Raw genomic sequence first — 26,739 nt, forward strand, 5'->3', positions numbered from 1 at the left:
GGACTACTGTGAATGAAATCTCTTTTTGTTAGTTTGTTTTGGGGCCACACCTGGCAGTGCTCAGGGCTTCCTCCTGGCTCTGTGCTGAGGGATCACTCCCAGCAATGCTTGGGGGTTCATATGTGCCAGGGATCAAACTGGTAAAGCAAACACCCAAACCTCTGTCCTGTCTCTCAGGCCCTGGTAAGATATCTCCCCAGAAAGCTCACAAGGGGTTTGGGAAATAGCTGAAAGGTCTAGTGACTAATCTGCATGCATGCCTGTGGCTTGGTTGTGATGCCTGGCATTGCATGGTCCCCTGAGCTCCGCATGGTCCTTTGAACATCACTGAGTACTGCCTGCAGACACAACAAACAAATGTGCAGTGTCCTTGCTGTTGAACAGAAAAGGTTTCTTTAGATGGCATTTAAGTTGCTTAGTTCAAACAAGGGAACCTGACCATTTATCTAAAAGTTGAACTATTCTGGGGCCCTGGATATGACACATACTTCCTAGAACGTAGTGAGTCCTGGGTTTATTAATCCTGGCACCTTCCCCACCCCAAACAAGCAAACAGTCAAAACTCAAAGCCCAAACCCCCAAATGATTTTTGTGTTTTGTGTGTTCAAGGCCATGACCAAGAGGATGGGAGTTGGTAGGCTGGGTGGGCCAGTTCCCACTGGACCACACCTTGTCCTTGTCCAGCCTTGCAGGACAGGGCCAGCCTGGAAAGGAATGACAGTCTCAGCCTGTTCTTTGTATCAGTGTCCATGGACACACCCTACCAATGTTTATTTTGGTCTAGGAAAAGTCCTGCTTCCCTGGGGCCGCCCTGGGAGTGGGGGCAGACACTGTGCTGAAGTCATTTCCTTAGACGGAGATGTTTGTCGTTCAGGCCTGCCTCTGTCCCAGGTGACTCTCAAATGTGTGCCCCTGGCCACCACCTGGGGAACCGTAGAGCTGGTCAGAGAAATGTGACTTCCAAGCCTGGAAGCCAAGTCTGGGCCATGTTCCCCAAGGTTCTGGAGACAGAGTGCACCAGTGCAGGCCTTGCCAGAGAGACCCCACGACTCTTCCCCTAAGCACGCATGTGACCTCTCATCCCGTTCATGGGGAGGAAGTTGTTGAGATGATTGTCTGCCCAGAAACCCGGAGAGAGCGTTTTCAGAGGCTGGTCCCAGTGTGTGTGTGTGTGTGTGTGTGTGTGTGTGTGTGTACGGTGTGGGGTGTGGGCCTAGCCCACTAATGGAAGCCCTCCCCTGTGGGGGGCACCCAGGCTTTGGCGGCGGTGCTGGGGGGATCCTGTGAGGCCCCAGGATTTGGTTGCCGTGGATTCGGTTGGCCCTGAACAGTGTTAAGGGGACTGTGTTCTGAGTGCCAGGGACAGAGCTGGTGAATGATGGGGAAACAGGGGGACAGGTGCAGGGGGCAGAGCAGCCCAGTTACGCAGGAGAGTGGGCTGGAGGTCTAGGCTGGGGGCTGCTGCCGTCCATGAGGATGCAGTACCCCATCTGGGCAGTTATGGCTGGAGTCTCTGGGGAGGACAGAGCAGCCACCGGCAGCCATGATGGCGAGGAGGAGGAGGAGGAGGGACAGGGGTGTCTGGGTTCAGGTAGCTCCGCAGTTTCTCGAAGGCTGACAGGAAGGCTGACAGGAAGGCAAGCCTGGCAGCTGCTGAGTGGGATGGACTTCGTGCAGTGGCCAGGAACCAGGAGTTGATCTGAGGATACTGACATGGGGACACGAGGCCTGTAGAATCCCGCTGGACCTGAATATCAGACCAAGGGCAGCCAGGAGGCCGGGATCTCTGTTGGCCTCTTCCCTCGCACTGGTGCCTTTGGGCCTCTTCTGGCCGGCTTCGCTGGGGCTGCTTGTCTCCACGCTGGAGGGTGAAGCGCAGGCCAGCAGCCTCACTGGGTGTGTCTTAGCTGGGATGGAGTGGAGTCCTGAGGGGTGAGATCTGTCCCTGCAGGTAAAGGAGCTGCGTCCTCATGGGGGTCCTGTTTTCGGCAAGTGCATGCCTGCACAGGGGGAGCAGACCAGCCCTCTGCATCCCAGCGCTGTTGGTCCCCAGCCGTTGGTCCTCGTCCCCACCACAGAGACTGTCCTCCAGCTGCCTCCCCATGCGAGGTGGCTCAGGAAGCCGGGGGGCTTGGAGAATTGATCTGGATGTGGGGTAGGGTGGGGAGGTGGGTTTGCTCATGGGCGGAGTCTTGTCCAGTCTCCTCTGCTTGTTTGCGGGGAGGGCAGTCAGAGGAGTCTGGCGCTTCCTGTCTGCCCCTCAGGCATCCTTTTTCTAGCCCTGCTTCTTGTTGCTGTGACCAGTGGTCACACACACAGCAGGGGTGCTTGCTGGACTTCACACACTTCAGTCGTGCTTGCTGGGGTTCCCACACTTTAGTGGTGGCTCTTTCTGGGGTTCTCACACTTTCGTGGTGACTGTGGTTCTCACCTAGCTCTGAGGTGTCCCACTCTGGGTACAGTGCTCATACATGCATGGTTGTGTGCCAGATATCACAAGCCTACATCTGGTTGTCTCTGCCCTCAGCAGGCTTGCCCTTGCGCTGTTCAGCTCACTCTTTCTTTCTGGGTTTGATGTTTGCGGGTCACTCTCTGTGCTACTACAGAGCCTGGGATAGAGCGTGGGCTCCCTCAGTGTAAAGTCTGTAAAGCCCTGAGTCCACTCTCTGGCCCCTATTTCCCCACCAACCCCCATTTTGCTTTTAGAGCCATATCTGGTGGTGCTCAGCACTATTCCTAGCTCAGTACTCCGGAATTCCTCTTGCCAGGGCTCGGGGGACCATATGCAGTGCTGGAGTCAAACCTGGGTTGTGGTGGCCACGGCCTGCATGCCAGGCAAGTACCTGAACCCTAGTACTCTCTCCCGTTCACTCTGCGCTCAGGAATCACTCTAGGCGGCGCTCAGGGGACCCTATGGGATGCTAGGGATCCCACCTCCAGTCAGCCACGTGCAAGACAAACTCTCCTGCATGCTCCTTGAGGTGCGTCTTCTCTTTTGCCTGTGGCTCAGCCAGCAGGTGGTCTTTGCATTAGGAGAGCCTTCCCTGTCCTTTCCCCAGGTCCTTCCTACTGGCGGAAGCTGTGTTCTCTTAAACCCTCTCGTGTCAAATGCTTTGTGGGAAATTCCTCTTAGGCTCCCATATGCTCGTGGCTGGCCCTGTGTCTGGAGCCTTTGGTGGGATGGGGCAGTCCCTTTGGGACCAGCCTGGGTTTCTTCCACTTTGGTGCTCATGCACCTTGCAGGGATTCCCAGTTCAGCTCAGGGCCTGGCAGAGTCCTGAAGCAGTGGGTGTCAGGGCAGCAGCGACCACTTCATCCTAACTATAGGTAGAAGTGACTTCACTTAGTTCAGAGACTTTTTAAAAAAAACCCTCAAGTCTGTTCTATCCAGATAAAAATGTAGGACAAGAGAGCAGAAAACTGTTGTTTGTTCTGTTCCTCCCTTTCCTCTTTGAGGGAAATCAGCTTATCTCTGCCTCCTGTGTGGTGGGCTTTGTGTGTCTGTCGGGTGATGGTTCCTGAGTCAATAGGGAGGGAATCTCAGCTCCCTTTCCGCTGCTGCCTCACCCTTTTGCATTCCTTCACAGTGGATGGGGAATGACTGACTGCCTTCTGGAACTTTCTGATTCATCCTCAGGCATCTCTGGTAGAAAACTTTCCCTGCCGACACTCTATTGGAATGTGCATCTGGGGAACGTCTGCTTGGTGTTCCGTGCGCTCACCTTGGGGCCCGAGCCCCTCTTCACATGACGGCCCCCCTTAAATGTGTGCCTGATGAGACAGATGAGCCCCAGCCTCACGGGGCCACCCCACTCCCCCCTACCCCCCATGCCCAGTGCTTAACTCAGCCTCCCAGTCCCAAGCCCTCCTGTACACTCACTGGCCCCTGGAGCAGATGGCGTCCTCCAGACCCCCAGGGAGGGGTTCTGATGCCGACCACCAGCAGAGCCCCTTTGGCTGATTGTGGCTGCGGCCTGGGGCCCTCTGACCGGGATTCCCTGCCTGGTCTGTGGAGCTGTGTCCAGAGGCGGGCGTGAGGACAGTAGACCCGGGTCTGTGCCCAGCTGGGTTTCTGGGGCTCTGTTTCATGGCTCTTATCACCCTGTGTCTGGAGATGAAACTTCAGGGATCCTGGGGCCCCGGCAGCCTCCCCCCAGTGCACTGGGGCTGCTTGGTGTGTTTCCCTGAACAAAGCCAGTGTTGCTCTCGTGCTCTGCCCTTCCTGCTGTCACAGGGCTGCTTTTCCTCCCTTTGCTGGTTTTGTTTTGCTTCGTTAGGTTTTTGGGCCTGAACCCAACACTGCTAAGGATGTGCTCTTGGCTCTGGGCTCAACCCCTGGCGGGGCTCAGGGGGACCGTGTATGGTGCCAGGGACAAATTGGTTCACCCATGTGCAAGGCAAGTGCCTTAGTCCTTTTGCTCTCTTTCAGGCTCTGTGAGTGTATCTCAAGTCACTAAGTAGAAGCTGCCCCCACCCCTAAGCCACCCGAGAGTTCCCTAGGGCACCATCTCTTCCCAGGACCCCACACCTCTGGGTGCTGTGCTTGGAGTCTGGGCCTGCTCCGGAATGCACGCTGGCGCCTTCTGCCCCAGCACAGGATGGTCAGAGATCCAGCTGTGAGACACTGTTCTTGGACCTCCTGGCTCAGCATCCCCACAGAAAGGAGGAACGCTCATCTCTCTGAGACTCCCTGGACAGGGCCGTTGGCCCCTGCCCCAGTCCTGGGGCCTGCTGGCCCCTCTTGTATGCAGTCATCTGCCTTCTGTCACTGCTGACACATGCTTAAGTGTCTACCCACTGCGCTATCTATCGCTCAGGCTGCACGTAATGTTTGTAATCTTCAAATATGAGGTTTTAGTGAAAACCCTCAGTTGTGGGTTTCTTTCACCTAGAAATACGCTTTCCCATTCACCATCCCACCTGTCTCACCAGAGGTCCGGGGAGTGGTGCCCTGGCCTGGGAAGTAAGCATTTCACCCGTGAGGACAGGAGTGCCGTGTCTACCCTGTCCTGGCAGTGCTGGAAATCCTGAGCCCCTCTCGTTGGTCAGAACCCCACTCGGTGACCCCCCAGCTCACCACTAGTGGAGGCAAAGCAGGTTTCTGCTCAGGGCTGCTGGGCTGCAGCTCCCAAGGCTCTGAGGAGCTTCTTTTATATATATATAAAAGAATATATATATATATAATATATATATTTTATATATATATATACACACACACATACACATACATATTTATTTATTTATTTATTTTTTAATAAGTGAATCACCGTGAGGGTACAGTTACAGATTTATACATTTTTGTGCTCATGTTTCCCTCATACAAAGTTTGAGAACCCATCCCTTCACCAGGGCCCATTCTCCACCACAGATAAACCCAGTATCCCTCCCACCCCCCAATTCCATCTCCCCTCACCCCACCCTGCCACTGTGGCAGGGTATTCCCTTTTGTTCTCTCTCTCCAATTAGGTGTTGTGCTTTGCAATAAAGGTGTTGAGTGGCCATTGTGTTCAGTCTTTAGTCTACATTCAGCAAGCATCACCCTTCTCCCGCATGGCCTCCGACCACATTTTACTTGGTGTTCCCTTCTCTATCTGAGCTGCCCTCTCCCCAGAATGTGAGGTCAGCTTCCAAGCCATGGAGTCAACCTCCTGGTACTTATTTCTACTATTCTTGGGTGTTAGTCTCCTACTCTGTTATTCTATATTCCACAGATGAGCGCAATCTTTCTATGTTTGTCTCTCTCTTTCTGACTCATTTCACTTAGCATGATACTTTCCATGTTGATCCACTTATGTGCAAAGTTCATGACCTCATTTTTTTCTAACAGCTGCATAGTATTCCATTGTATAGATGTACCAGAGTTTCTTCAACCAGTCATCTGTTCTAGGGCACTCTGAGGAGCTTCTTGTTTCCTGCCTGACTGCGAGTGGTCCCTGCATTCTGCTCTCCCTCCACACCCAGCCCATGTTCTTCGCCCTCTCAGCCTGCGTACCACGTTCCTCCTACTTGACTCTCTCTAGCACTGTTGCTGCCTCCTCCCTTTGACTGGGGAGAAGAAAGCTCAGGGCAGCCTCCAAGAGCAGGGCTGTCAGAACGTTCTGGGAGCCTGAGTTGCAGGACAGGTCCCAGCCACTGCCTGTCTGCCCCTTTCCCATCACCCCTGCAGGTGTCCTAACCTGTAACCCAGATAGGGTCCAATGTTTATTTTGCAGTGAGTTGACTGTTGGGGTGAGAGGTCAGCCTCCTGGGGGTCAGTGTCGCCAGTGTGCTTGATTCCCGACCCACAGTAGCCCGCGCCTGCTTTCCTGGGCCAGCTGAGCTGTGGGTCATGAAGAGAACAAGTCTTGGTGTGGTTCTAGCTCTGCCCTGCAGGCTGGGTGACTGGGGCCAGTGAGTCTGCCCCTCGGGGCCTCGCCACCCCCTGCTCAGTGGCAACAAAGAAAGGCTGCCCAGCAGGTTTGCTGATGGCGTAAGAAGTGCTTCTCATAGTAGTTAGTGCTCCCTGGAGGACAGTGCTCTTTATGACCGTCCTAATTATGAAGAGCGCCTAATCACTGTTTATGCTGCCATTTCTGTGGGTAAACAGATGCCAAGGCCCAGCTGAGAACAGAGGCACAAGGCACTCAGGAGGCAAATGCCCTTTGACCTTCTGTAGGGTTCTTTGGAGGGTTCGGTTGGTGGGGAGACAAGTGCCCACTCTTCCTTGACTTCATGCCGAAGTGGCTGCAGGGCACCAGGCACTGTGTGGCCCCCAGGACTAAGGGAGGCTCAGTGTCAGGATGGAGCCGGCGTGGTGTGGGCGTGTGGCGTCAGCCACGGGGCACTGGCCCTCTCGGGCTGGACTGCAGAGGCCCCGGGTTCGGATCCGGGTGTGCGGTGAGGCCTGGGTGCAGGGTGCTTGGCGGGGCCTCCCTGAGGAGGAAAGTGGCTTATCAGAAGTGCTCCTAAGTGGGCCTTTTGTGCCTCAGACCCCAGCTTACACTTATGGTCACGTGGCTTCCCGGGCTCAGGCAGCTCTCAGCACTCCCTCGCGCTGGGAGAGCGGTTCTGAGTCCCCGGGGTGTGCGGGGCTTGATGCCTCACGCCGCGGCCCCCGCTCAACCTGGGCACCTCTGAAGAGCAGCACTGTAGTGTGACCCGAAAGCAAACAAAGAAAGTCTTTTTTCACATCATTTCTTTATGTTGTTTTTGGGGGCCTACCTAGCAGTGCTCAGGGCTGACTCCTGGCTCTGTACCCAGGAGTCACTCCTGGCGGTGCTGTCCGTTTCCCACGTAAGGAGCATGGTCTCCAAGAAAGAGGAGGGCAGGGTTCCGTCTGACCTGGGTATCATTAGTCCTCTGGGTTTGTTTCATGCCGTTTAAGCTCTACTCGTGCTCAGCACCTTCTCGGGGACAGTTTGCACAGCTCTCCGTTTGCTCCTCTCCTGCCAGATGCAGTTTTAGGGTTTGCTTGGTCTTCCATTCTAGCATCTTTTTAAAGGTTGTCAGATTAAAAATATTAATTTTATGTAGTCACTGTAAAATTACAAAGTTATGTATGGCTGAGTTTCAGGTATACATTGTTTCACCACCAATCCCTTTGCCAGTGTCCACTTCCTTCCACCATTTCTCTTGCCTCCCACCAGCCAGCCAGCTTCGTCTAGCATTTCGTCATTGTCTGGCACTGGAACAAGAGAGCTAGGATAGCCGATAGACATTTGCCTGGCTCAGGTTTGGTTCCTGGCATTGCACTGGCCCCCGAGCCCCCCAGAAGTAACCCCTGAGCACAGAGTCAGGAGTTAGCCCTGAGTACCAGAGCCAGGGCTCCCAAACAACAAACAAGCCCCACAAGAACAAAATATGTTCTACACTCCAAGATGCTCCAGGCTTCCCTTATAGATATTCTGTGCAGTGCTGGAGCCAGCCATGTTTTTTTTCAAGGAGTCCTGGTTTTTCTTCATAGGGATTCTTTTGGTATTGGAAGCTAAGAACAGGCACTGGAGGGGGAAGGTGACTCTGGTTCGATCCCTGGCACTGTGACGGCCCCCTGCGCCCTGCCAGGAGTGGTCTTGAGCACAGAGTTAGAGTAAGCTCTGAGCACAGCTGGGCGTGGGCCCAAATCTAAACGCCCCTCCACCCCCCAGTAAAACAAAACAAATGAAAACTAAGACCAGGCCAAGTGCTCACTGCCACGGGACACTTGCATCTCAGCCCTTTGGGATGGCCAAGCAAGAAATAGCACTGGAGGGAGCTGTATTTGCAAACGTGCGACAGGTGACCATGTCCCCTGCAGTCATCTGCCTGTCCCTGCAGGTGGAGAGAACTGGGAGCAGTTTGGAGGAAGGGAACCCCCAAAAGTTGTGGGCTTCGCTCAGCACATGCAGGGGTAATGACAGGAGCCCCCCGAGAGCTGAGCTTCCCAGGACCACTTCCTTTCTTTGTGTTCCATTTTCCTCACTTCCTCTTCATTTCCCCCGTCTTGTCTGCCGTGAGTGTCTGTTTCTTTTCACAGCTTGGGCCTGGGGAGAGAGACGTGTCAGCTTCCTGCCAAGCCAGGTCCTGTCCGATTGCTCTGCAGGCTCCGGCTGTGGCCACTGGCCCACTGGCCACGTCCCCTGGGGAGTCCGGCTGGTGCTGTCCATGCTTGTGGCCACCTGGCCAGTCCTGCCAGTCCTCCGGGAATCGTGGTGCTGGGGGCGGCACTCAGGATCTCAGACACGCTCTGCTCCCACACCTTGTTTCTTTTGGTTTGTTTTGCTTGGGGGCCGTGTGCAGCGGTGGTCAGGGCTTGCTCCTGGCTCTGCACTCAGGGGTCACTCCTGGTAGACTCAGGCGACCACATGGGGTATTGGAGAGAGAACTCAGGTCAAAGCTGCATATAAGGCAGGTGTCTTCTGGACTGTCTCTCCAGCCTCACAGTTTGTTTTTTCATAGAAAACCTGTCTGCACAGAGCCCTGAGGAGATCTCTGGAAGGGCTGAGGATGCTCTCCTTGCAGTCTCTTTCTGTCAGGTCACCAGTAACACACTCATGCTCAGGTCTGCGGATTAAGAGTCAACACTTGGCTAATGTGCCAAGGTTCATGTCTTGCTCTTCAGGACCTCGTGTGATATATTGGCATGTCCAAGGCCATGTCGAGGATTTTAGAGTTCTTGACATCATGATCATCATAATTGGCTTTGTGTTTGTTTTTATGCCACACCCAGCAATGCTCAGGATCACTCCTGGTGGGGCTCACGGCCATCTGGGGTATTGAAACAGTATCAGCGGTGCTCAAGGCAGATGGCCTCCCCACATGCTGTCCTCCAGGTCATCACTTTTTTTGTTACTGCTGCTGCAACCAGAAAACTTGGGGGGCAGGAGAGATACTACAGGGTTTGCATGCAGCTGACTGGGGTTCCGTCCTGGCACCAGGCACCACCAGGAGTACAGAGCCAAGAGTAAGTCCTGTCACCAGATGTTGCAAAACCAGAAACCGAGCCAACAGAATCAGCTGCCATAAACTCTTGGAGGTGGGTGGGGGGGTTTGGGCCACACCAGGTGGCACTGTGCTTGGGAGCAAGTTTGGGGGTGCCCGGTGACCATATTTGCTACTAGAGATTGAACCAGTTTTGGCTGCGTGGAAGGCACGCGCTTTAGTACCCTGTGCTAACTCTTGGCCCTGCCACTCTCTTTTTCCTATGAGGGGCCTGAGGGGAAGCTGCAGCACTGACCATTAAACTCGGGCTAGGAGATGTAGCTGGGTGGGTGACCACTTGTCTTGAAACAATAGCTCTGCTGTCCTTTCGAAACCTCCAGGTTTATTTATTTATCTATTTTTAAATGTAGGAGTACTGCTATTTATTCAGTCATTGATTAAGCTGATTGAATTGGGTATGAACTCTACATTATTTTAAATTTTTTTTTAAATTGAATACCCGTGAGATAGACCATTACAAAGCTGTTCATAATTGGGTTTCAGTCATACAGTGATCCAGCACCCATCCCTCCAGCAGTGTACATTTCCCACCACCAGTGTCCCGTTTCACTACCACCCTCCTCCAAAGCCCCACCCCCCACTCCCAGCCTCCCTCTATGGGAGGCCTTTCCTTCTTGCTCTCTCTCCTTTTCCTTTTGTGCATTACAGATGCTAAGAGGTCATGGTGTTTGTTCAGGGCATTCAGTATTTTTATCGAGATGACAATGCTAAAGTAGCTTTTCAGTTGGGTGGCCGCTTTGGGGTGTGGATGTGACTGCCGAGGCTTCTGGAAGTACAGGAGGTGGGGGGAGGTAGCCCATCCCGACCCCGAGAAAGCCTGGAGATTTCAGTTGCAAAACCCGCACAGCAGAATTTTCAGCAGATTATATCTTGGTGAGGTCCGTTCTGAGACTGGGGGAATGGCGGTGATTTTGGAGTGTGGGAGCAAGCAGCTGTTGGGGGCTCTGCTTGGGCAGGCACAGGTCAACCTGCCCGCCTTTTATTCCAGTTTTCTTTTCTTTCTTTCTTTCTTTCTTCCTTCCTTCCTTCCTTCCTTCCTTCCTTCCTTCCTTCCTTCCTTCCTTCCTTCCTTTCTTTCTTTCTTTCTTTCTTTCTTTCTTTCTTTCTTTCTTTCTTTCTTTCTTTCTCTCTCTCTCTCTCTCTCTCTCTCTCTCTCTCTCTTTCTTTCTTTCTTTCTTTCTTTCTTTCTTTCTTTCTTTCTTTCTTTCTTTCTTTCTTTCTTTCTTTCTTTCTTTCTTTTTCTTTCTTCCCCAGTCTGTTCAGCCATGTGTGGGCCCAAGATTAACTGTGGCTTTTGATCTCTTTCAAGATTTATCTGTGGGTCTCTGAAATAAGGCCAACAACATGAGCTTGTATAGCTGAACCAGAGGTGATTTGTGGGTGTGGCTCCCACATACCTAACCTTTGGCGTTTAATTTCTTGGTAAACTTGGCCCCAAGTTGTTGGAGTCTGGCCAAAGGCACAGCAGCAATTTGGGGTATCAGGAAGTCTGAAGGCACCATCAGGCTGCTGATGCACTCGCCCCACAGGTACAGGTTGACCTGCTGGTGGCACCATACCCCCTCCAGGTTTATTTTTGAAATGTCTCCCAAGGAATTCTAAAAACTCTCTTGGGGGGCCGGAGCGATAGCACAGCAGGTAGGGCGTTTGCCTTGCACGCGGCCGACCCGGGTTCGATCCTCGGCATCCCATATGGTCCCCCAAGCACTGCCAGGAGTAATTCCTGAGTGCAAAGCCAGGAGTAACCCCTGAGCATCGCTGGGTGTGACCCAAAAAAGCAAAAAAAAAAAAAAATAAATAAAAAAAAATAAAAACTCTCTTGGAAGCATTGTCTTTGTTTGCCCTGCAGACCAGACAGATAGGAAAGGTAGCTGGGGTGGAGAAAAAGGATATCCCGTTCTGTCATATTTGGGGATACCATTTTCGAAAGTACAGTCTTTGCTAATCTTGGCTTTCTACACTGCTGTTTTTCAGTTCTGTAGTTGAGAATATCACGTGGATATTACCGTATAAGATTCACATCTTCCTTCCCATCCTTTAGGAGGGATCTTACACTCTTTAGCAGCTTTGATGCCTTTGCTTCCCCAGATGCGTGAGCTGAGTCATGGAATCCCTGCAACGGGAATGGAGCTTAGGGTTTAGCTCCCTTCACTCTCTGGGAATTAAGCTCAAGATGTGCACCACTCTTGCTTCAGATGTTTGTTTATTGACTAAAAACTTACAGCTTCTGGGGCTAGAGTGATAGTGCAATGGGTAGGGTGCTTCCCTTGCACGCAGCTGACTGGGGCTCATGCCCTGGCACCACATTTGGTCCCCTAAGCTGGGGAAGTACTGGCAGATATGTCCCTGGAAGTCCAGATGACAAGCTAATACCTGGGTCTGGTGCTCTCTCACCTGCCTGCATCTTAAATTAAAAATTTAATAAATATATATGTACATGTCTATATATACGCATATATGGGTATATACACACATATATTTGAATATCATCTCCTTGGTCTCAAGCATGTCATCTTTGGAGAAATGTCTCTTCAGACCTTTTTTGTTATTGTTTTGTTTTTGTTTCAGGGGGTCACACCTGGCAATGTTTATCAAGGGTTTCTCATGGCTCCACACTCAGGAATTACTTCTGGCAGTGCTTGGGGAGCTATATAGGATGCTGGGAATTGAATCCAGGTCAGTCATGTGCAAGACAAATGCCCTCCCCATTCTACTTGCTATATTGCTCTGGCCCTATTTGGACCTTTTTAAAATCAGGTCAGTGTTTTGGTTGCATTGCTGATATATTCTGGACGTTAATGCCTTGTTGGATGTGTGGTTTGTAGATTGTCTCCTCAGTCATTTCCATTTGTTTTGGTGATGGCTTCTTGGCTGCAAAATGTTGTGTTTTTTTGACATGGTCTCATTGTGTCTTAGTTGAGCTTTTGCTACCCTTCGTTTGGTTTTAGATGTTAATTCCCAAGTCTCCAATCCACTCTCAGTTATTTTCTGTTCGTGGTGCTCATCCATGGACGTTCCTTGGCATTGGTTGACTGGCTGGTTGATCAAGTCTCCGCAGCAGTGCTCAGGGAGGGGACGTTGCAGGCAACAGTCAGCCCTCTGGCTGGTTCCAAGCTCAGCCTGGGGACATGGAGCTGCTCAGTTCCTTTGCTGCTGGGGGGCTACCAGGACCCTCGGGGCAGTGCTTGGCAGGGGGCTGAGAGGGTGGATGGCACTTGTAATTGGGGTCAAGCCCAGTCCTGGCTCAACATCTCCTGTTGGTTGCAGAGCCCACTTCACTGTTGCTCGTTCAGGTGCCTGTGATGGGAAAATTTAGAGGATTCATTCGAAGCAAATACACTTCCCCGTCCTACTATTTCCAAGGAGGGAAGCAGTGAGGGGGGTCAGATGGTTGGACGCCCACGGCATGGCCTCAGCTGCCTGATTAGGGAAACCTGTCTGACTAGGGTAGGTGCGCCAGGCCTAGGAGCCGAGGGTGTGTTCAGTCTGGGGAGCCTCTCTGGGCTCAGCATTCACCTCTGGTTCTTCCCTCGGCTGGGATCTTTGTTCTTGCTCACAAAAACGCTCATTGATGTCAAGAATGAGAGCAATGTTCTTCATTCAGCAGTCTTTCCCCAAAGCATTATTTTCACCCCAAAACCCTGCTATCATCTGCCAAGGGCCTCAGTGTTACAGCCTGGTCCTGTGGCAGTGGTACCTTCCAGTGATGGAGACCATTGGTCAGGACTGGACCTGGTTGAGCATGAGTGTTCAGCTCAGTGACTCGGGATGACACTGTAGCTGGTGCCAAGGAGCACAGCTGCCCTGAGGTCCACCCCAGCACTGCCAGTTCCGCCTTCACTGGGAAGGAAAAACCCACATTTGCTCACATACTCTTGCCCCACTGAGAAATGCCGGCCTGTGAAAACCTGGGGCTGAGCTTTGTCATCAAGAGAATGTAAATTATGACCCTTTCATGGAACTCAAATATGCAGATTAGTTGCTAACAGAGCATTAAGATTATAATAAACAGAGGCAGGCTTATTCAAAGATTAAAATGTAATTAGTGCTGACTGTCATGGCAGCCACTAATGAATAGGGTGATCAAACTCAAGAAGATAATTTTATTAATAACTTGTGGAAGATATATTCTCATGGAAAGATCTGAGTGAAATGACTCCATTTAGAAAATATCATTAGAAAAAGCATCACAGTGAACAAATTTGCACAGAAACTCTTCTGTTAACCAAATTATTTGTTAGATGCTTTGATAAGTACACTTTTTTCCCGATGATGCTCAGGGGTTCTTCCTGGCTCTGCACTCAGGAATCAGTCTTGGTGGTGCTCAGGGGACCGTATGGGATGCTGGGAATTGAATCTGGGTCGGCCATGATTCCGTGTAAGGCAAACGCCCTCCCCGTTTTTTTTTTTTTTTTTTTTTTTGCTCCTCCCCGTTTTGTTATCGCTCCAGCCCCTAAATATACTTTTAGGATAAACATGAATGCTACTTAGAAACAACAGATGAAAATGTGCACAGGGCGGGACCAGAGAGATAGTACAGTGGAGGTGTTTGTCTTGCATGACGTTGATCAGGGTTCCATCCCTGGCACCTGTTAATGTCCCCTGAGCTCTGCTAGGAGTGATCCCTGAGCACAGAGCCAGGAGAAAACTCTGAGCACCGCTGAGTGTGGCCACAAACCAAACCAGAATACTTGGCAGTTTGTGTTGCTTCCTCAGTTGGAGGCTCGTTAGCTGATCCTTGCCTTTAGCAGTGAAGTATTTTACATAAACTCTCAACCTCCTCAGGTTAGAGAAGTGTGAATGTCCTGTCGGTGGTTTTCAGACAATAAAAGAATAACAATGTTCGAATTTATTCAGAGTGGAGGGAGGCAGGAGGCAAGTAAAAGTGTGGTCATTGCCTTGGCAAAGCTGGCACCTTCAGGCCACACCCGCAGGAGTGGACAGGAAGTGGGGGCGACAATCGCTCGCGTGAGCATGTGTGACAGGTGGAGGCTCCAGTGCCATCCCCAGGACTGCATGGTGCCTTGAGCTCCAGGAGGGCGGGCCCAGTAGGTGCCCCATCCTCCCAGTGCTGAGCACACAGACCCTCTATGCCCTGGATATCTGGTGCCACCTCCCCCACCTTGCCCCTGCTCATTCCCAGCTCGCAGCCTGCTGGGGTGGAGGGTGGTCTGAGCTTTTGAGAGGAGGAGCAGTGATGTTGGAAGTGGGTGAGGGTGACTGAAAGCGGGGGTCGAATGAGAGCTTGGAGCTGCTGCCCTGCTCTGCCCCATAACGCCGGGAGCCAGACACTGGCCGACTCCACTGGGGTGGCCTGAGAAATAGAGCAGCTCTTCCGAAGGGGCTCCAGGTTACACGGGGTGAGGTTCCCCCAGTGGGAAGCCAGGCATCTGCCTCCCACGTGACTTGACATTCATCAGCTAGTAAATCCTCTCCTTCTTCTGGTAAAAGCCAGCTCTTACCCTTTATTTACTTCAACAGGATCCTGCAGCCAAGGATCTGAGCCCTTGAATGAAGCCTCCGACTATGAAAGATAAGAAGCAAGACAGAGATAGGAACTTGTAGAAGCTGGAGATGTAAAGAGAAAGACAGTGTACTTTTGGGGAAAAACAGTCAATATTCTCAGAGAAGCAATTTTATACCTAAAGTATGAATAGCATTTATGAGAGAAACAGTAAGGTAGATATAGAGAGGTAGTACAGTAAGTGGAAAGGGAGTTTGCCTTGTGCATGGCTGCCCTGGGTTCAGCCCCTGATACCACATGTGATTTCCCCAGGCACTGTTACGAGTGATCCCCGGGTGCAGAGCCAGGAGTAATCCCTGAGCAGCACTGGGTGTGGCAAGGAAGAAAAGAAAAAGGAAGAAAAGAAACATTGAGTCTGGATCTCTCCAAGAAAGAGTAAGAAAAATGCTAAAATGTCAGTGAGAAAAGAAAGATAAAAAATGAAGTTTGGTCTGGAAGAGTAAACATTGCTGATAGGTTAGAGGAAAAACCAAGAACAAAACAAAAATGTCCTTTAGACATTATCACAGAAATAATAAGAGAACATTTTCTAGAACTAAAGATAGGAATTTTCAAACTATAGGACTATATTAAATGCTTATATTCTATAAAAGGACTCGGATACTTATAAAAATACCCTCTCTAGACTATGCCACTGTGAAATTTCAGAACAATAAAGAAAAGATCCTAAAAACCTGAAAAAGTAGGGTGTGCACATACACCCATGCACACATACAGATACACTCACGCATGCACGCATGCACACACACATACACACACTAAAGGACATCATACCAGCAGAATTATTATAATTGTTTTTTTTTGTGGCCATACCTGTAAGTGCTGAGGGATCATTCCTGGAGGTGCTTGGTTGACCCTATGCAGTGCCAGGGATTACCTACATGCAAGGCCAGTGCCTTCAGCCTAGACTTTCTAGCACAATAGAAGAATTTTTCTGTTTTGAGGGTGGGGGGAGGCAGGAACCCTACATGTGTTTATTTATTTTTAATTTTTTTTTCAATTGAATCACCATATGGAAAGTTACAAAGCTTTCAGGTTTAAGTCTCAGTTATACAATGCTTGACCACCCATCGCTTCACCAGTGCACATATTCCACCACCAAGAATCACAGTATACCTCCCCCTCGCCCCCCGACCTCCCCAGCCTCCCACCCCGCCTGTGTAGCTGATAAATTTCATTTTACTTTCACTTTACTTTAATTACATTCAATATTTCAACAAAAAACTCATTGTTTGGAGTTTCTCCCCCCAAAGTCGGACCTGCTGAAAAGGAAACATTTGATAATTTGTTTTCCATTGCTGAGAATGAAGAGATATGAGGTTGAAAGGCCTCAATAGCGGCCGCATGGTTTTGGATTTCTGTATTTTAGTATTTTAGTAACTAAGTCCAGAGAAATTTCTGCCAGAAATTGCATAATTGCAAGCTCGTACCTCTCTGCTACTTTATATTCCACATATGAGTGCGATCTTTCTATGTCTGTCTCTTTCTTTCTGACTCATTTTACTCAACATGATACTTTCCATGTTGATCCACTTATATGCAAATTTCATGACTTCATCTTTTCTGACAGCTGCATAGTATTCCATTATGTAGATGTACCAAAAGTTTCTTTAACCAGTCATCTGTTTTTGGGCACTCTGTTTTTTTCCAGATTGTGGCTATTGTAAACAGTGCTGTAATGAACATAGAAATGCAGATGTCATTTCTACTATATCTTTTTTTTTTCTCTGGGATATATTCCCAGGAGTGGTATTCTGGGTCAAATGGAAGCTCAATTTCTAATTTTTTGAGAATCGTCCATATTGTTTTCCAAAAGGGCTGAACCAGTCGGCATTCCCATCAGCAGTGAAGGAGAGTCCCTTTCTCCCCACATCCACGCCAACAGTGGTTGCTTTTGTTTTCTGGGATGTGGGCCTTTCTCTGTGGTGTGAGATGATATCTCATTGTTGTTTTGATCTGCATCTCCCTGATGATTAGTGATGTTGAGCATTTTCTCATGTGCCTCTCAGCCATTCAGATTTCTTCGTTGGGAAAGTTTCTGTTCATTTCATCACCCCATTTTTTGATCGGGTTGGCAGTTTTCTTCTTGTGGAGTTCAATCAGTGCATTTTATATCCTTGATATCAACCCTTTATTGGATGGGTGCTGAGTAAATAACCTTTCCCATTCTGTAGATTGTCTTTGTATTTTGGTCACTGTTTCTTTTGAGGTGCAGAAGCTTCTTAGTTTGAGATAGTCCCATTTATTTATCTCTGTTTTCACTTGCTTGGCCAGTGGCGTGTCATCTTTGAAGATACTGTTGGTTTCAATGTCGTGGAGGGTTTTGCCAGCCTTGTCTTCAATGTACCTTAGGGATTCTGGTCTGATGTTGAGGTCTTTAATCCATTTTGATCTGACTTTTGTACGTGGTGATAGGTGGAGATCTAAGCCCATTTTTTTTTTTTTTTTGCATGTAGCTGTCCAGTTTTGCCAGCACAATTTGTTAAACATGCTTTCCTTGCTCCACTTCACATTTCTTGCTCCCTTATCAAAGATTGAAAGATCATATATTTGGGGGTGTGTGTCAGAGTATTCAACCCTGTTCCATTGGTCTGCAGATCTGCCTTTGTTCCAGTACCATGCTGTTTTAATTACTACCACTTTGTAGTAGAGTTTGAAGTTGGGGAGGTTGATTCCTCCCATTTTCTTTTACCCAAGAATTGCTTTAGCTATTCGTGGGGGCTTATTATTCCATATGAATTTCAGGAGCACTTGCTCCATTTCTTTGAAGAATGTCAAGGGTATCCTTATAGGGATTGCGTTGAATTTGTACAATGCTTTGGGGAGTATTGCCATTTTAACAATATTAATTCTTACAATCCATGAGCAGGGGATATCTTTCCATTTCCTCATGTCCTCTTTTATTTCTTGAAGTAGCATTTTGTAGTTTTCATTATACAAGTTCTTTACCTCCTTAGTTAAGCTGATTCCGAGGTACTTGATTTTTTGAGGCACAATTGTGAACGGGATTACTTTTATCATATCGCTTTCTCCTCTCTCATTATTTGCATATAGGAAAGCCATGGACTTTTCGGTATTGATTTTATAGCCTGCAACTTTACTATATGAGTCTATTGTTTCTAGGAGTTTCTTGGTAGAGGTTTTAGGGTTCTCTAAGTATAGTATATCATCTGTGAATAGTGAGAGCTTGATTTCTTCCTTTCCTACCTGAATGCCCTTAATATCTTTTTCTTGCCTAATCACTGTTGCAAGTACTTCCAGTACTATATTGAACAGAAGTGGAGAGAGTGGGCATCCAAGTCTCGTCCCTGTTCTTAGAGGGAAGGCTCTTAGTTTTTCCCCATTGAGGATGATGCTTGCCATAGGCTTGTGATAAACGGCTTTGACTATATGGAGGAAGGTCCCTTCTATACCCATTTTGGCGAGAGTTTTCATCATAAACGGGTGCTGGATCTTGTCAAATGCTTTCTCTGCATCTATTGATATGAATATGTGATTTTTATCTATTATTTTGTTGATATGATGGATTATGTTGATTGATTTCCAGATGTTAAACCATCCTTGCATTTCTGGGATGAATCCCACTTGGTCGTGGTGTATGATCTTCTTGATGAGTTGTTGAATTCTGTTTGCTAATATTTTGTTGAGAATCTTCACATCTGTGTTCATCAGGGATATTGGCCTGTAGTTTTCTTTTTTTGTAGTGTCTTTGTTTGCTTTTGGTATTAGGGAGATATGAGCCTCATAGAAACTGTTTAGGAGGGTTTCTGTTTCTTCAGTTTCCTGGAAAAGCTTGAGAAGAACTGGCAATAGGCCCTCCTTAAATGTTTGGAAGAATTCACTAGTGAATCCGTCTGGACCTGGGCTTTTGTTTTTGGGAAGACTTTTGATTACCGTTTCAATTTCCTTGATGTTAATAGGACTATTCAGGTACTTCAGGTCTTCTTGGTTCAGCCTTGGGAGACTATAGGAATCCAGGAATTTATCCATTTCTTCTAGGTTCTCTTGTTTCGTGGCATACAGATTTTCAAAGTAGTCTCTGATGATCTTTTGAATTTCTTTGGTTTCTGTTGTGATGTCCCCCTTTCCATTTCTGATTCGGCTTATAAGGGTTCTCTCTCTTTCTTTGTGAATCTCGCTAGTGGTTTATCAATCTTGTTTATTTTCTCGAAGAACCAGCTCTTTGTTTCATTGATCTTTCAGATTGTCTTTTGGGTTCCCATGTCATTGATTTCTGCTCTAAGTTTTATTATCTCTTTACTTCTGCTTGGTTTGGGCTCCTTTTTTTGGTCCTTTTCTAAGGTCTTGAGCTGTGAAGTCAAGTTATTTATGTGGGCCCTTTCTTCCTTCCTGAGAAATGCTTGCAGAGCTATAAATTTCCCCCTTAATACGGCTTTTGCCACATTCCACAGGTTCTGGTAGCTCATGTCTTCATTCTCATTTGTTTCCAGGTACCTTTTGATTTCTTCCTTGATTTCCTTCCTGACCCACTCATTGTTCAACATGATTTGTTTAATTTCCAGGTGTTTGATTTGGTTTTCTGCATGTGTACATGATTAACTTCTATCCTCAGTGCATCATGGTCTGAAAAGATAGCTGGTACAATGTCTACCTTGCTGATTCTGGTTTTTTTTTTTTTTTTTTGCTTTTTGGGTCACACCCAGCAGCGCACAGGGGTTACTCCTGGCTCTGCACTCAGGAATTACTCCTGGCAGTGCTGGGGGACCATATGGGATGCTGGGAATCGAACCCGGGTCGGCCGCGTGCAAGGCAAACGCCCTACCCGCTGTGCTATTGCTCCAGCCCCCTATCTTGCTGATTCTGTTGAGGTATGTTGTGTGGCCCAGTGCATGATATATTCTGGAAAATGTTCCAGGTTCACTGGAAAAGAATGTGTATTTCTTTTTTTGGGGATATAAAGCCCTGTATAGATCTGTCTATCTCTCTTCTATTTCTTCTTCAAAGCCAGTATTTCCTTGGTGAGTTTTAATCTTTTTGATCTGTCCAGAGGTGATAGGGCGGTGTTGAAGTCTCCAACTATTGTGTTGCTTAAAATGTCCTTCTTGTTTTATTTTTTTGCTTTTTGGGTCATACTCGATGATGCACAGGGGTCACTCCTGGCTCTGCACTCAGGAATTACCCCTGGCAGTGCTCATGGGACCATATGGGATGATGGGAATCGAACCCGGGTCAGCTGCATGCAAGGCAAATGTGCTTTCGCTCCAGCCCCTTGCATTGTCCTTCTTAAGGTCTGTTAGCAGCTGTTGTAGGTATTTAGCTGGTCCCTCATTGGGTGCGTACACATTTAGAAGTGTGATTTCTTCCAGCTGTACATATCCCTTGATTAATAAAAAAATGGCCTTCACTATCCCTTCTAATCATTTTCAACCTGAAGTCTATATTGTCTGATACTAGGAAGGCCACCCCAGCTTTTTTGAGGGAGCTGTTTGCTTGCAGGATTGTTTTCCATCCTTTGACTTTGAGTCTGTGTTTGTTCTGGCTATTCATATGTGTTTTCTTGCAGGCAGCAGAATGTTGGGTTCAGTCTCTGAATCTATTTTGCCATTCTGTGTCTTGTAATTGGTGAATTAAGACCATTGACATTGAGAGAGATTATTGTCATGGGGTTTTGTACCATCTTTCTGTAAGGGTTAGTTGTGCTTGTAGGTTTTTTTCTTGTCTTACAGTAGCACCTTTAGTCCTTCTTTTAGGTTTGGTTTTGAGTCTATGAAGTTCCTGAGTTGTTTTTTATCCGCAAAATAATGTATCATTCTTTCGAGTTTGACTGAGAGTTTGGCTGGATAAAGTATTCTTGGTGAAGTGTTCATTTCATTGAGGTTTTTTTTCACTATATCCCACCACTGCCTTCAGGCTTGGAGGGTTTCCTCTGATAGGTCAGCTGTGAATCTAAGGGGTGCTTCTTTGAATGTGATTTCCTTCTTCGACCTTGCTGCTTGCAGTCTTGTGTCTGTCCGTTATGTCCATCATCCTAACTATGATATGTCTTGGAGTTTTTCTGTTAGGATCTGTTTTAGCTGGCACCCTTCTGGCTCCTTGAATCTGGATGTCTGCATTCTCCAGCTCTGGGAACTTTTCAGCAATGATTTTTTTGACTGTGGCTTTTTCATTGGGGTTGTTTCCCTGTCCTTCTGGTACTCCGATGAGTCTAATGTTGTTCCTCTTGAAATCATCCCCTAGGACTCTGATTTGCCCTAGAGCTATTTTGAGGTGTCTCCCCATTGATAGTTGCTGCCTGTAGGCTGCCTGCAGCTCATCCTGGAGCTCACTGATTTCTGTCTTCAGCTGTGCCCATTCTATTGTTAAGGGCACCCACTGAGTTTTTTAATTCATCTACCGAATCCTTTATTTCTGACATTTCCTTTTGTAGCTTTTTTATTTCTGCTCTCATTTCTTCCTGTAATTTCTTGGCTGTCTGTTGTATCGTTTCTGTCATGTCCTCCTTTAACTTGTCAATCTTTCCATTGAGTTCATTGAACATCTTTAGGATTTCAACTCTGAATTCTTTATCAGAGAGCTCAGGTTTGTAGGAAACGTCTTTTGAGGCATCTGGACTCCTTTCATTGTCCTCTCCTTGTGGCGGGGATTTGCGCTGTTTCTTCATATTGTTGTGGTGATATGGGAGAGGGACCTTCAAGTTCACCTCTAGTTGCGAAAAAGGATTCTGAGTGGGCTTGGTCAGTGGTCGCCAATTTCTTCTGTACCCCCTCTAGATCATGTCCCTCTCTGATGTTCCTCTATTCTTGAGAATGGGCTTCTTTACCTTTGGCTTGAAGGGCTGTTTATATTCATTGGTACTTTTGAGAAATTGGAATTAGCTAGCAACCTATTGGTGAACTATTTTTGGGATAGCTAAGATGATACTCGGGTACATAGGTGATGAACACTGAGATGTAACGACAAATTGCTTGGTATTTGGAAAGTATGTGCGGCTGCATTAGCGTTGCTGGGCTCAAAAGGAGGCCACGCCCACTTTTGTTGAGGTCATGCCCACTACGACAATGTGGCTGGTTGCCTGCCGGGAGGGAGCAAACCAGCGCGGTGGCACTGGAGGGTGGCGAAGGGGTAGATGGGAGGTGCTCAGGCAGGGGAACCCTGCATGTGTTTAGGGATCACTTTTGGCGGGGCTTATATATTGGGGAAGGTATCAAACTTGGGTTGGTCACATGCAAGGCAAGTGCCTTCCCCACGGTTTTATGTCTCCAGCCCAAGAAAGTTTCATAGCATCACAGAGAAGCTAGAAAATAATGGAGTAATACTTTCAGAAATCAGAGGTTGGGTTCTCCAGGCCAGCAGGCCTATCCCTGGGGGCATCAGCGTGGTAGAGAGTGCATTTGGGGTCTGGGACGGAAGTTGGGGCTGGATGAACACTGGACATCATCTCTTCCACTTGAGCCACAGCTTGACCCTGACACAACCCTTTTCTGCCTTTCACTTGTGGTGGGGGGACTCCGCCCTAGTGCTCACTCGTGTGGTACTTGCATGGGTCCACATCCTTTAGCTGTGAATCATTGTATATCTTGACCACAGAGGTTGCTGGAGGTGGGCTCCCTGTGGCACCCACTCATGGAAACAGGGTTTTTGACAGTGCCACTTAATGACAATTTGTGGGATACTAAAGTAATATAGTAAAGAATACATCTATGGGGGGGCTCTTGAAGAATGGAAAGAAGCAAATGAGGCATGCAAACTGAGAAATTGGAAACAGGTATGAAATAAAATAAAGAAGAGCAGAAGAAAGTAATGAAGATCAACCTAAGACTCAAGCAACTCAAAATTTAAAAATATGATTCAGGGGCTGGAGCGATAGCACAGCGGGTAGGGCGTTTGCCTTGCACGCGGCCGACCCGGGTTCTAATCCCAGCATCCCATATGGTCCCCTGAGCAACGCCAGGGGTAATTCCTGAGTAAAGAGCCAGGAGTAACCCCTGTGCATCGCCGGGTGTGACCCAAAAACCAAAAGAAAAAAAATAAATAAAAATATGATTCATAAATCTGGGTTCTTAAGGGAAACAACAGTTTTTAAAAAATAGACATAATTTACCAGGATAATTAGATATAGTACAAAAAAGCACAAATTGAAATCAGACACTGAGAAATAGGAAAAGAGGAAGTGAAATAATACCCTTTGCAAAACTGCAAATACATTTGAAAATGTGAATCAGATTGATTATTTTGTAGGAAAATAGGCCACCAGGTTGACTACAGAGATGATTGGAGTTTAGAGAAAGGGGCCCGGGAGGAAGGAGAGCCCTGTGGTATTATGTCAATAGCTCGTGCCTTTCTCTGGTTGTTCTTGAGTTCTTTAAGTTTTCATTTTCTTTTTGTTTTTGGGTCATACTTGGGGGTGTGTACAAGGCTTACTCCTGGCTCTGTGCTCAGGGATCGCTTGTAGCAGTGCTTAAGAGACCCTAGGGGTACCCGTCGGAGTGTGCCTGGAAGGTGCCCGACCCACTGTGCAGCACACTACTGTTGCTCCGGTCCCTTGGCTCTTGGAGGCTTTCTGAGCAATGAAGGTCAGTTTCTAGTGAGAAAAGCTCAAGTGTGGGCTGCACTGGCTGCAGTGCCTGGTGAATGTTTCGGACAGTCTCAGCCAAGGGCTCTCAATGTTAGGAAAAAGGATTGAGTAAATCTCAGAGCTGGGACCCTTTGCAAAATAAAGAGCCTGGAGACTATCTTAGGATCCTACAGGTTTTTAAAATTAATGAAAAAAAATTTAGGTTTTATTCCTCCCCCCACTCCCTTTTTTTGGTTTTGTTTTTGGTTTGGGGGCTATATGCAGCAGTGTTCAGGGTTTACTCCTGGTTCTGCATTCAGCAATCACTTCTGGCAGTGCTTGGAGATGCTGGGCATGGAAACTGGGTCAGCTGCATGCAGGCAAACTCCTCCCCACTGTACTATCTGGCAATAAAAATTAATTAAATTTTTTTTTTTCTTTTTGGGTCACACTCGGTGAAGCACAGAGGTTACTCCTGGCTTTGCACTCAGGAATCACCCCTGGTGGTGCTCAGGGGACCATATGGGATGCTGGGAATGGAACCCGGGTTGGCTGCGTGCAAGGCAAATGCCCTACCCACTGTGCTATCACTCCAGTCCCCAAAAGGCTGATATCCAGCTGCTGGGACTCAACCCTGCCGGCCATGTGCAGGGCCTTACTTGCTGTACTTTTTCCCTAGTCCTAGTCCCTAGTTTTTAAATAACACTTCCCAGATCATTGTTACTTGAGCTTTCTGGGCAAGGAAATAGTTGAAACGTTTAGTTGGATTTTATTAAAACACCTGGCTCTGTGCTAGGGGCTTGCTGCTGGCCGTGCTCACAGGGATTGAACCCAAGCCTCCTGCATGCACTCAGCCCTTTGAGCTGGCTCCCTGCCCCCAAAGATTTGTTTTAAAAAATCATTTACTCATGTGATTGGGTCCACTAACAGCTGATTTTTTTCAAGTTAAAAAAAAATGTTTAACCTCTGTCCAAATAAGCCACAATCAAGATTTTCACACAGGATCCTGCATTTAAAAGGTCGAAAGTGTTTTGGCAGGAAAATTAATAGTATAGGGGGAAAGAAACAAACGGTGAGCATTAATTATTTAAGAGCCTTAGCTCGTGATTATTTTCATGGAAAAGTACCGCACCTTATTCTCAAAAGCTGGGAACTGGGACGTCCTATTGGTTAAAAATAAATAGCTTCATGTGTGAGGCAACCAAGGAAGGAAAAAAACAAAGCGAGCAGAAAAGCCCATTAGCTAGACACGCGATCTGAAAGGAATCTTGCTTAGCCCCCACCCGGGCCGGGGTTCAAGCCCGGCGACCCACAGCAGGCGTGCGCGGGCTCCGGGCGGCGCGGGCGGGCGGGCCGCGTTCCCCGCGCTGACGCCGCTGCCGCCCGCAGAGCATGGAGCTGTACCTGGGCGAGTACCGGCACGTGCGGCGGGAGTGCGGCGTGCACCTGCGGCCGCTGAAGGCGGGCTCCTACGGGGTCAGCATCCGCGTGCAGGGCATCGACGGGCACCCCTACATCGTGCTCAACAACGCCCGCCGCGCCTCCGAGCCTGCGCCCCCCGCGCCCGACGCGCCCCGCGAGGAGGGGCTGCCGCTCCCGGAGAACCCCTACGCCGACCCTCGCCCCGGCGGGCCCCCGGCGGAGCCCCCCGCCCCCGAGGGCAGCCCTGGCCCTCCGCGCCCCGGCCCCGAGGCGCCGGCGCCCGCGGCAGAGGTGCCCTCCGCCGCCCCCGAGGCGCGGTCCCCGGCGCGCCGGCCCCGGCCCGACGTGCTCCCGCTGCGGCGCCAGGACTCGGGGCCCGCGTCGGCCGGTGCCACGACGCCTGCGGCCAGCGCGCTCTACCGCTTCCTGCTGGACCAGCCCGGCCACGTCAACCGCCACGAGAACCGCAGGTACGTCCCCTTCCTGCCGGGCACCGGCCGCGACATTGACACGGGCCCCATCGGCGGCGTCGAGCAGCTCATCGAGAGGTTCGAGCCCAGGCCTGGGCCGCGCAGGGGCCGCAGTGGCAAGCGGCCCCGCCTGGCCCCCGAGGACCGCCGGCGCGCGCGCAGCGTGGACAGTGCCTTCCCCTTCGGGCTGCGCGGCAGCGCCGAGTACCTGAGCGAGTTCACGCGCCACCTGGGCAAGTCCAGCGAGCACCTGCTGCGCCCGTCGCAGGTGTGCCCGCCGCGGCCGCAGGTGCCTGAGTACCGGGCCCGGCCCCGCGCGCCCACCACCGGGCCGCCTGGCCCGCGGGCCGCCCCGCCTGGCCCCACCGGAGACCCCCAGGAGGAGGACATCAAGACAGCTACGGCCACTCTGCTGCTGCAGAACCGCGGACTCGCCACGGCCTCTGACTTGGGGGCCAAGAAGATTTCGCTTAAGTCCTTCTCCACAGCCTCAAGCACTCAGGTGAAAACTGCATTTTTGTTACGTTTTTTGTGGGCTGGGGGGCTTGGGTCACCCCCAGCGGTGCTCAGGGTTTACTCCTGGCTCTTCACTCAGAGGTCTTTCCTGGTAGTGCTCAGGGTACCATATGTGGTGCTGAAGATGGAAACTGCAAGACATCCCTCCCTAACCACTGTACTATCTCTTTGGCCCCTCATGCAAATTTAATTATTTATTTCTTTTTGGTTTGGCGCCACCTGGCGATGCTCAGGGGTTAGTCCTGGCTCTGCACTCGGGAGTTATATCTGGCAGTGCTTGGGAGACTGTCTCGGGTAACAGGGATGGAACTCCGGCCAGCGCCATGTAAGGCAAGCAGCCTACCTGCTGTCCTATCTCTCCAGCCCCACACATCCAAATTTTTTAGAAGAATTTCCCCCTACAGATAATTATATTCAGTTGCATGGTGGTCCCGAGTTAATTCAAGTAGAACTGGATTCCCTTTGCCGGAGAAGTTTGTCAAATACTGTGAGAGTTTCCTTCCTTGGAGTGCGTGGGCCAAACCCAGTGGTGCTTCTCCCAGCCCTGCACAGGAAACCATGTCAGCCAGGGAGGAACCCAGAGCTCCCGAAGTGCTCCAGGCCTTTAGGCCCCCCATGGTTCCTGTTTTCCTTCTGTGTACAAAACTCTCCAGCCTACAGACTTGGTTTCCACTTAGAGCTTCGGGAACCTGAATTTCTGGCTGTCTGCTTAGTGTCTTCTTGACATTTTGAGGCAATGGGGTTAATTTCTAGCCTGAGAAATGAGTCTGATCCCAATTTAGATTAGTTGCAAACTAATGAAATTTAAGTAATGTGTTTAGTGTTTTGCTCACAAC

General features: G+C 49.3%; 1 protein-coding gene across 5 annotated transcripts in view; it reads left to right on the forward strand.

Annotated features, from left to right (window-relative positions):
* Positions 1–26,739, forward strand: part of CGNL1 (cingulin like 1) — a 135,876-nt gene that overhangs the window by 29,691 nt on the left and 79,446 nt on the right. For 4 of the 5 annotated variants that reach the window (XM_055118606.1, XM_055118609.1, XM_055118611.1 and 1 more), the window contains one exon: positions 24,885–25,889. In XM_055118606.1, the coding sequence (XP_054974581.1) occupies positions 24,888–25,889 (1,002 nt within the window). In that variant the 5' untranslated portion in view covers positions 24,885–24,887. Of the gene's footprint in view, positions 1–12,112; positions 12,133–24,884; positions 25,890–26,739 lie in introns of those variants that run through there. The other variant, XM_055118610.1, reaches the window with a different exon arrangement.

This window comes from Sorex araneus, chromosome 10 (assembly GCF_027595985.1).
Source record: "Sorex araneus isolate mSorAra2 chromosome 10, mSorAra2.pri, whole genome shotgun sequence".
In the NCBI taxonomy this organism is placed as follows: domain Eukaryota; kingdom Metazoa; phylum Chordata; class Mammalia; order Eulipotyphla; family Soricidae; genus Sorex; species Sorex araneus.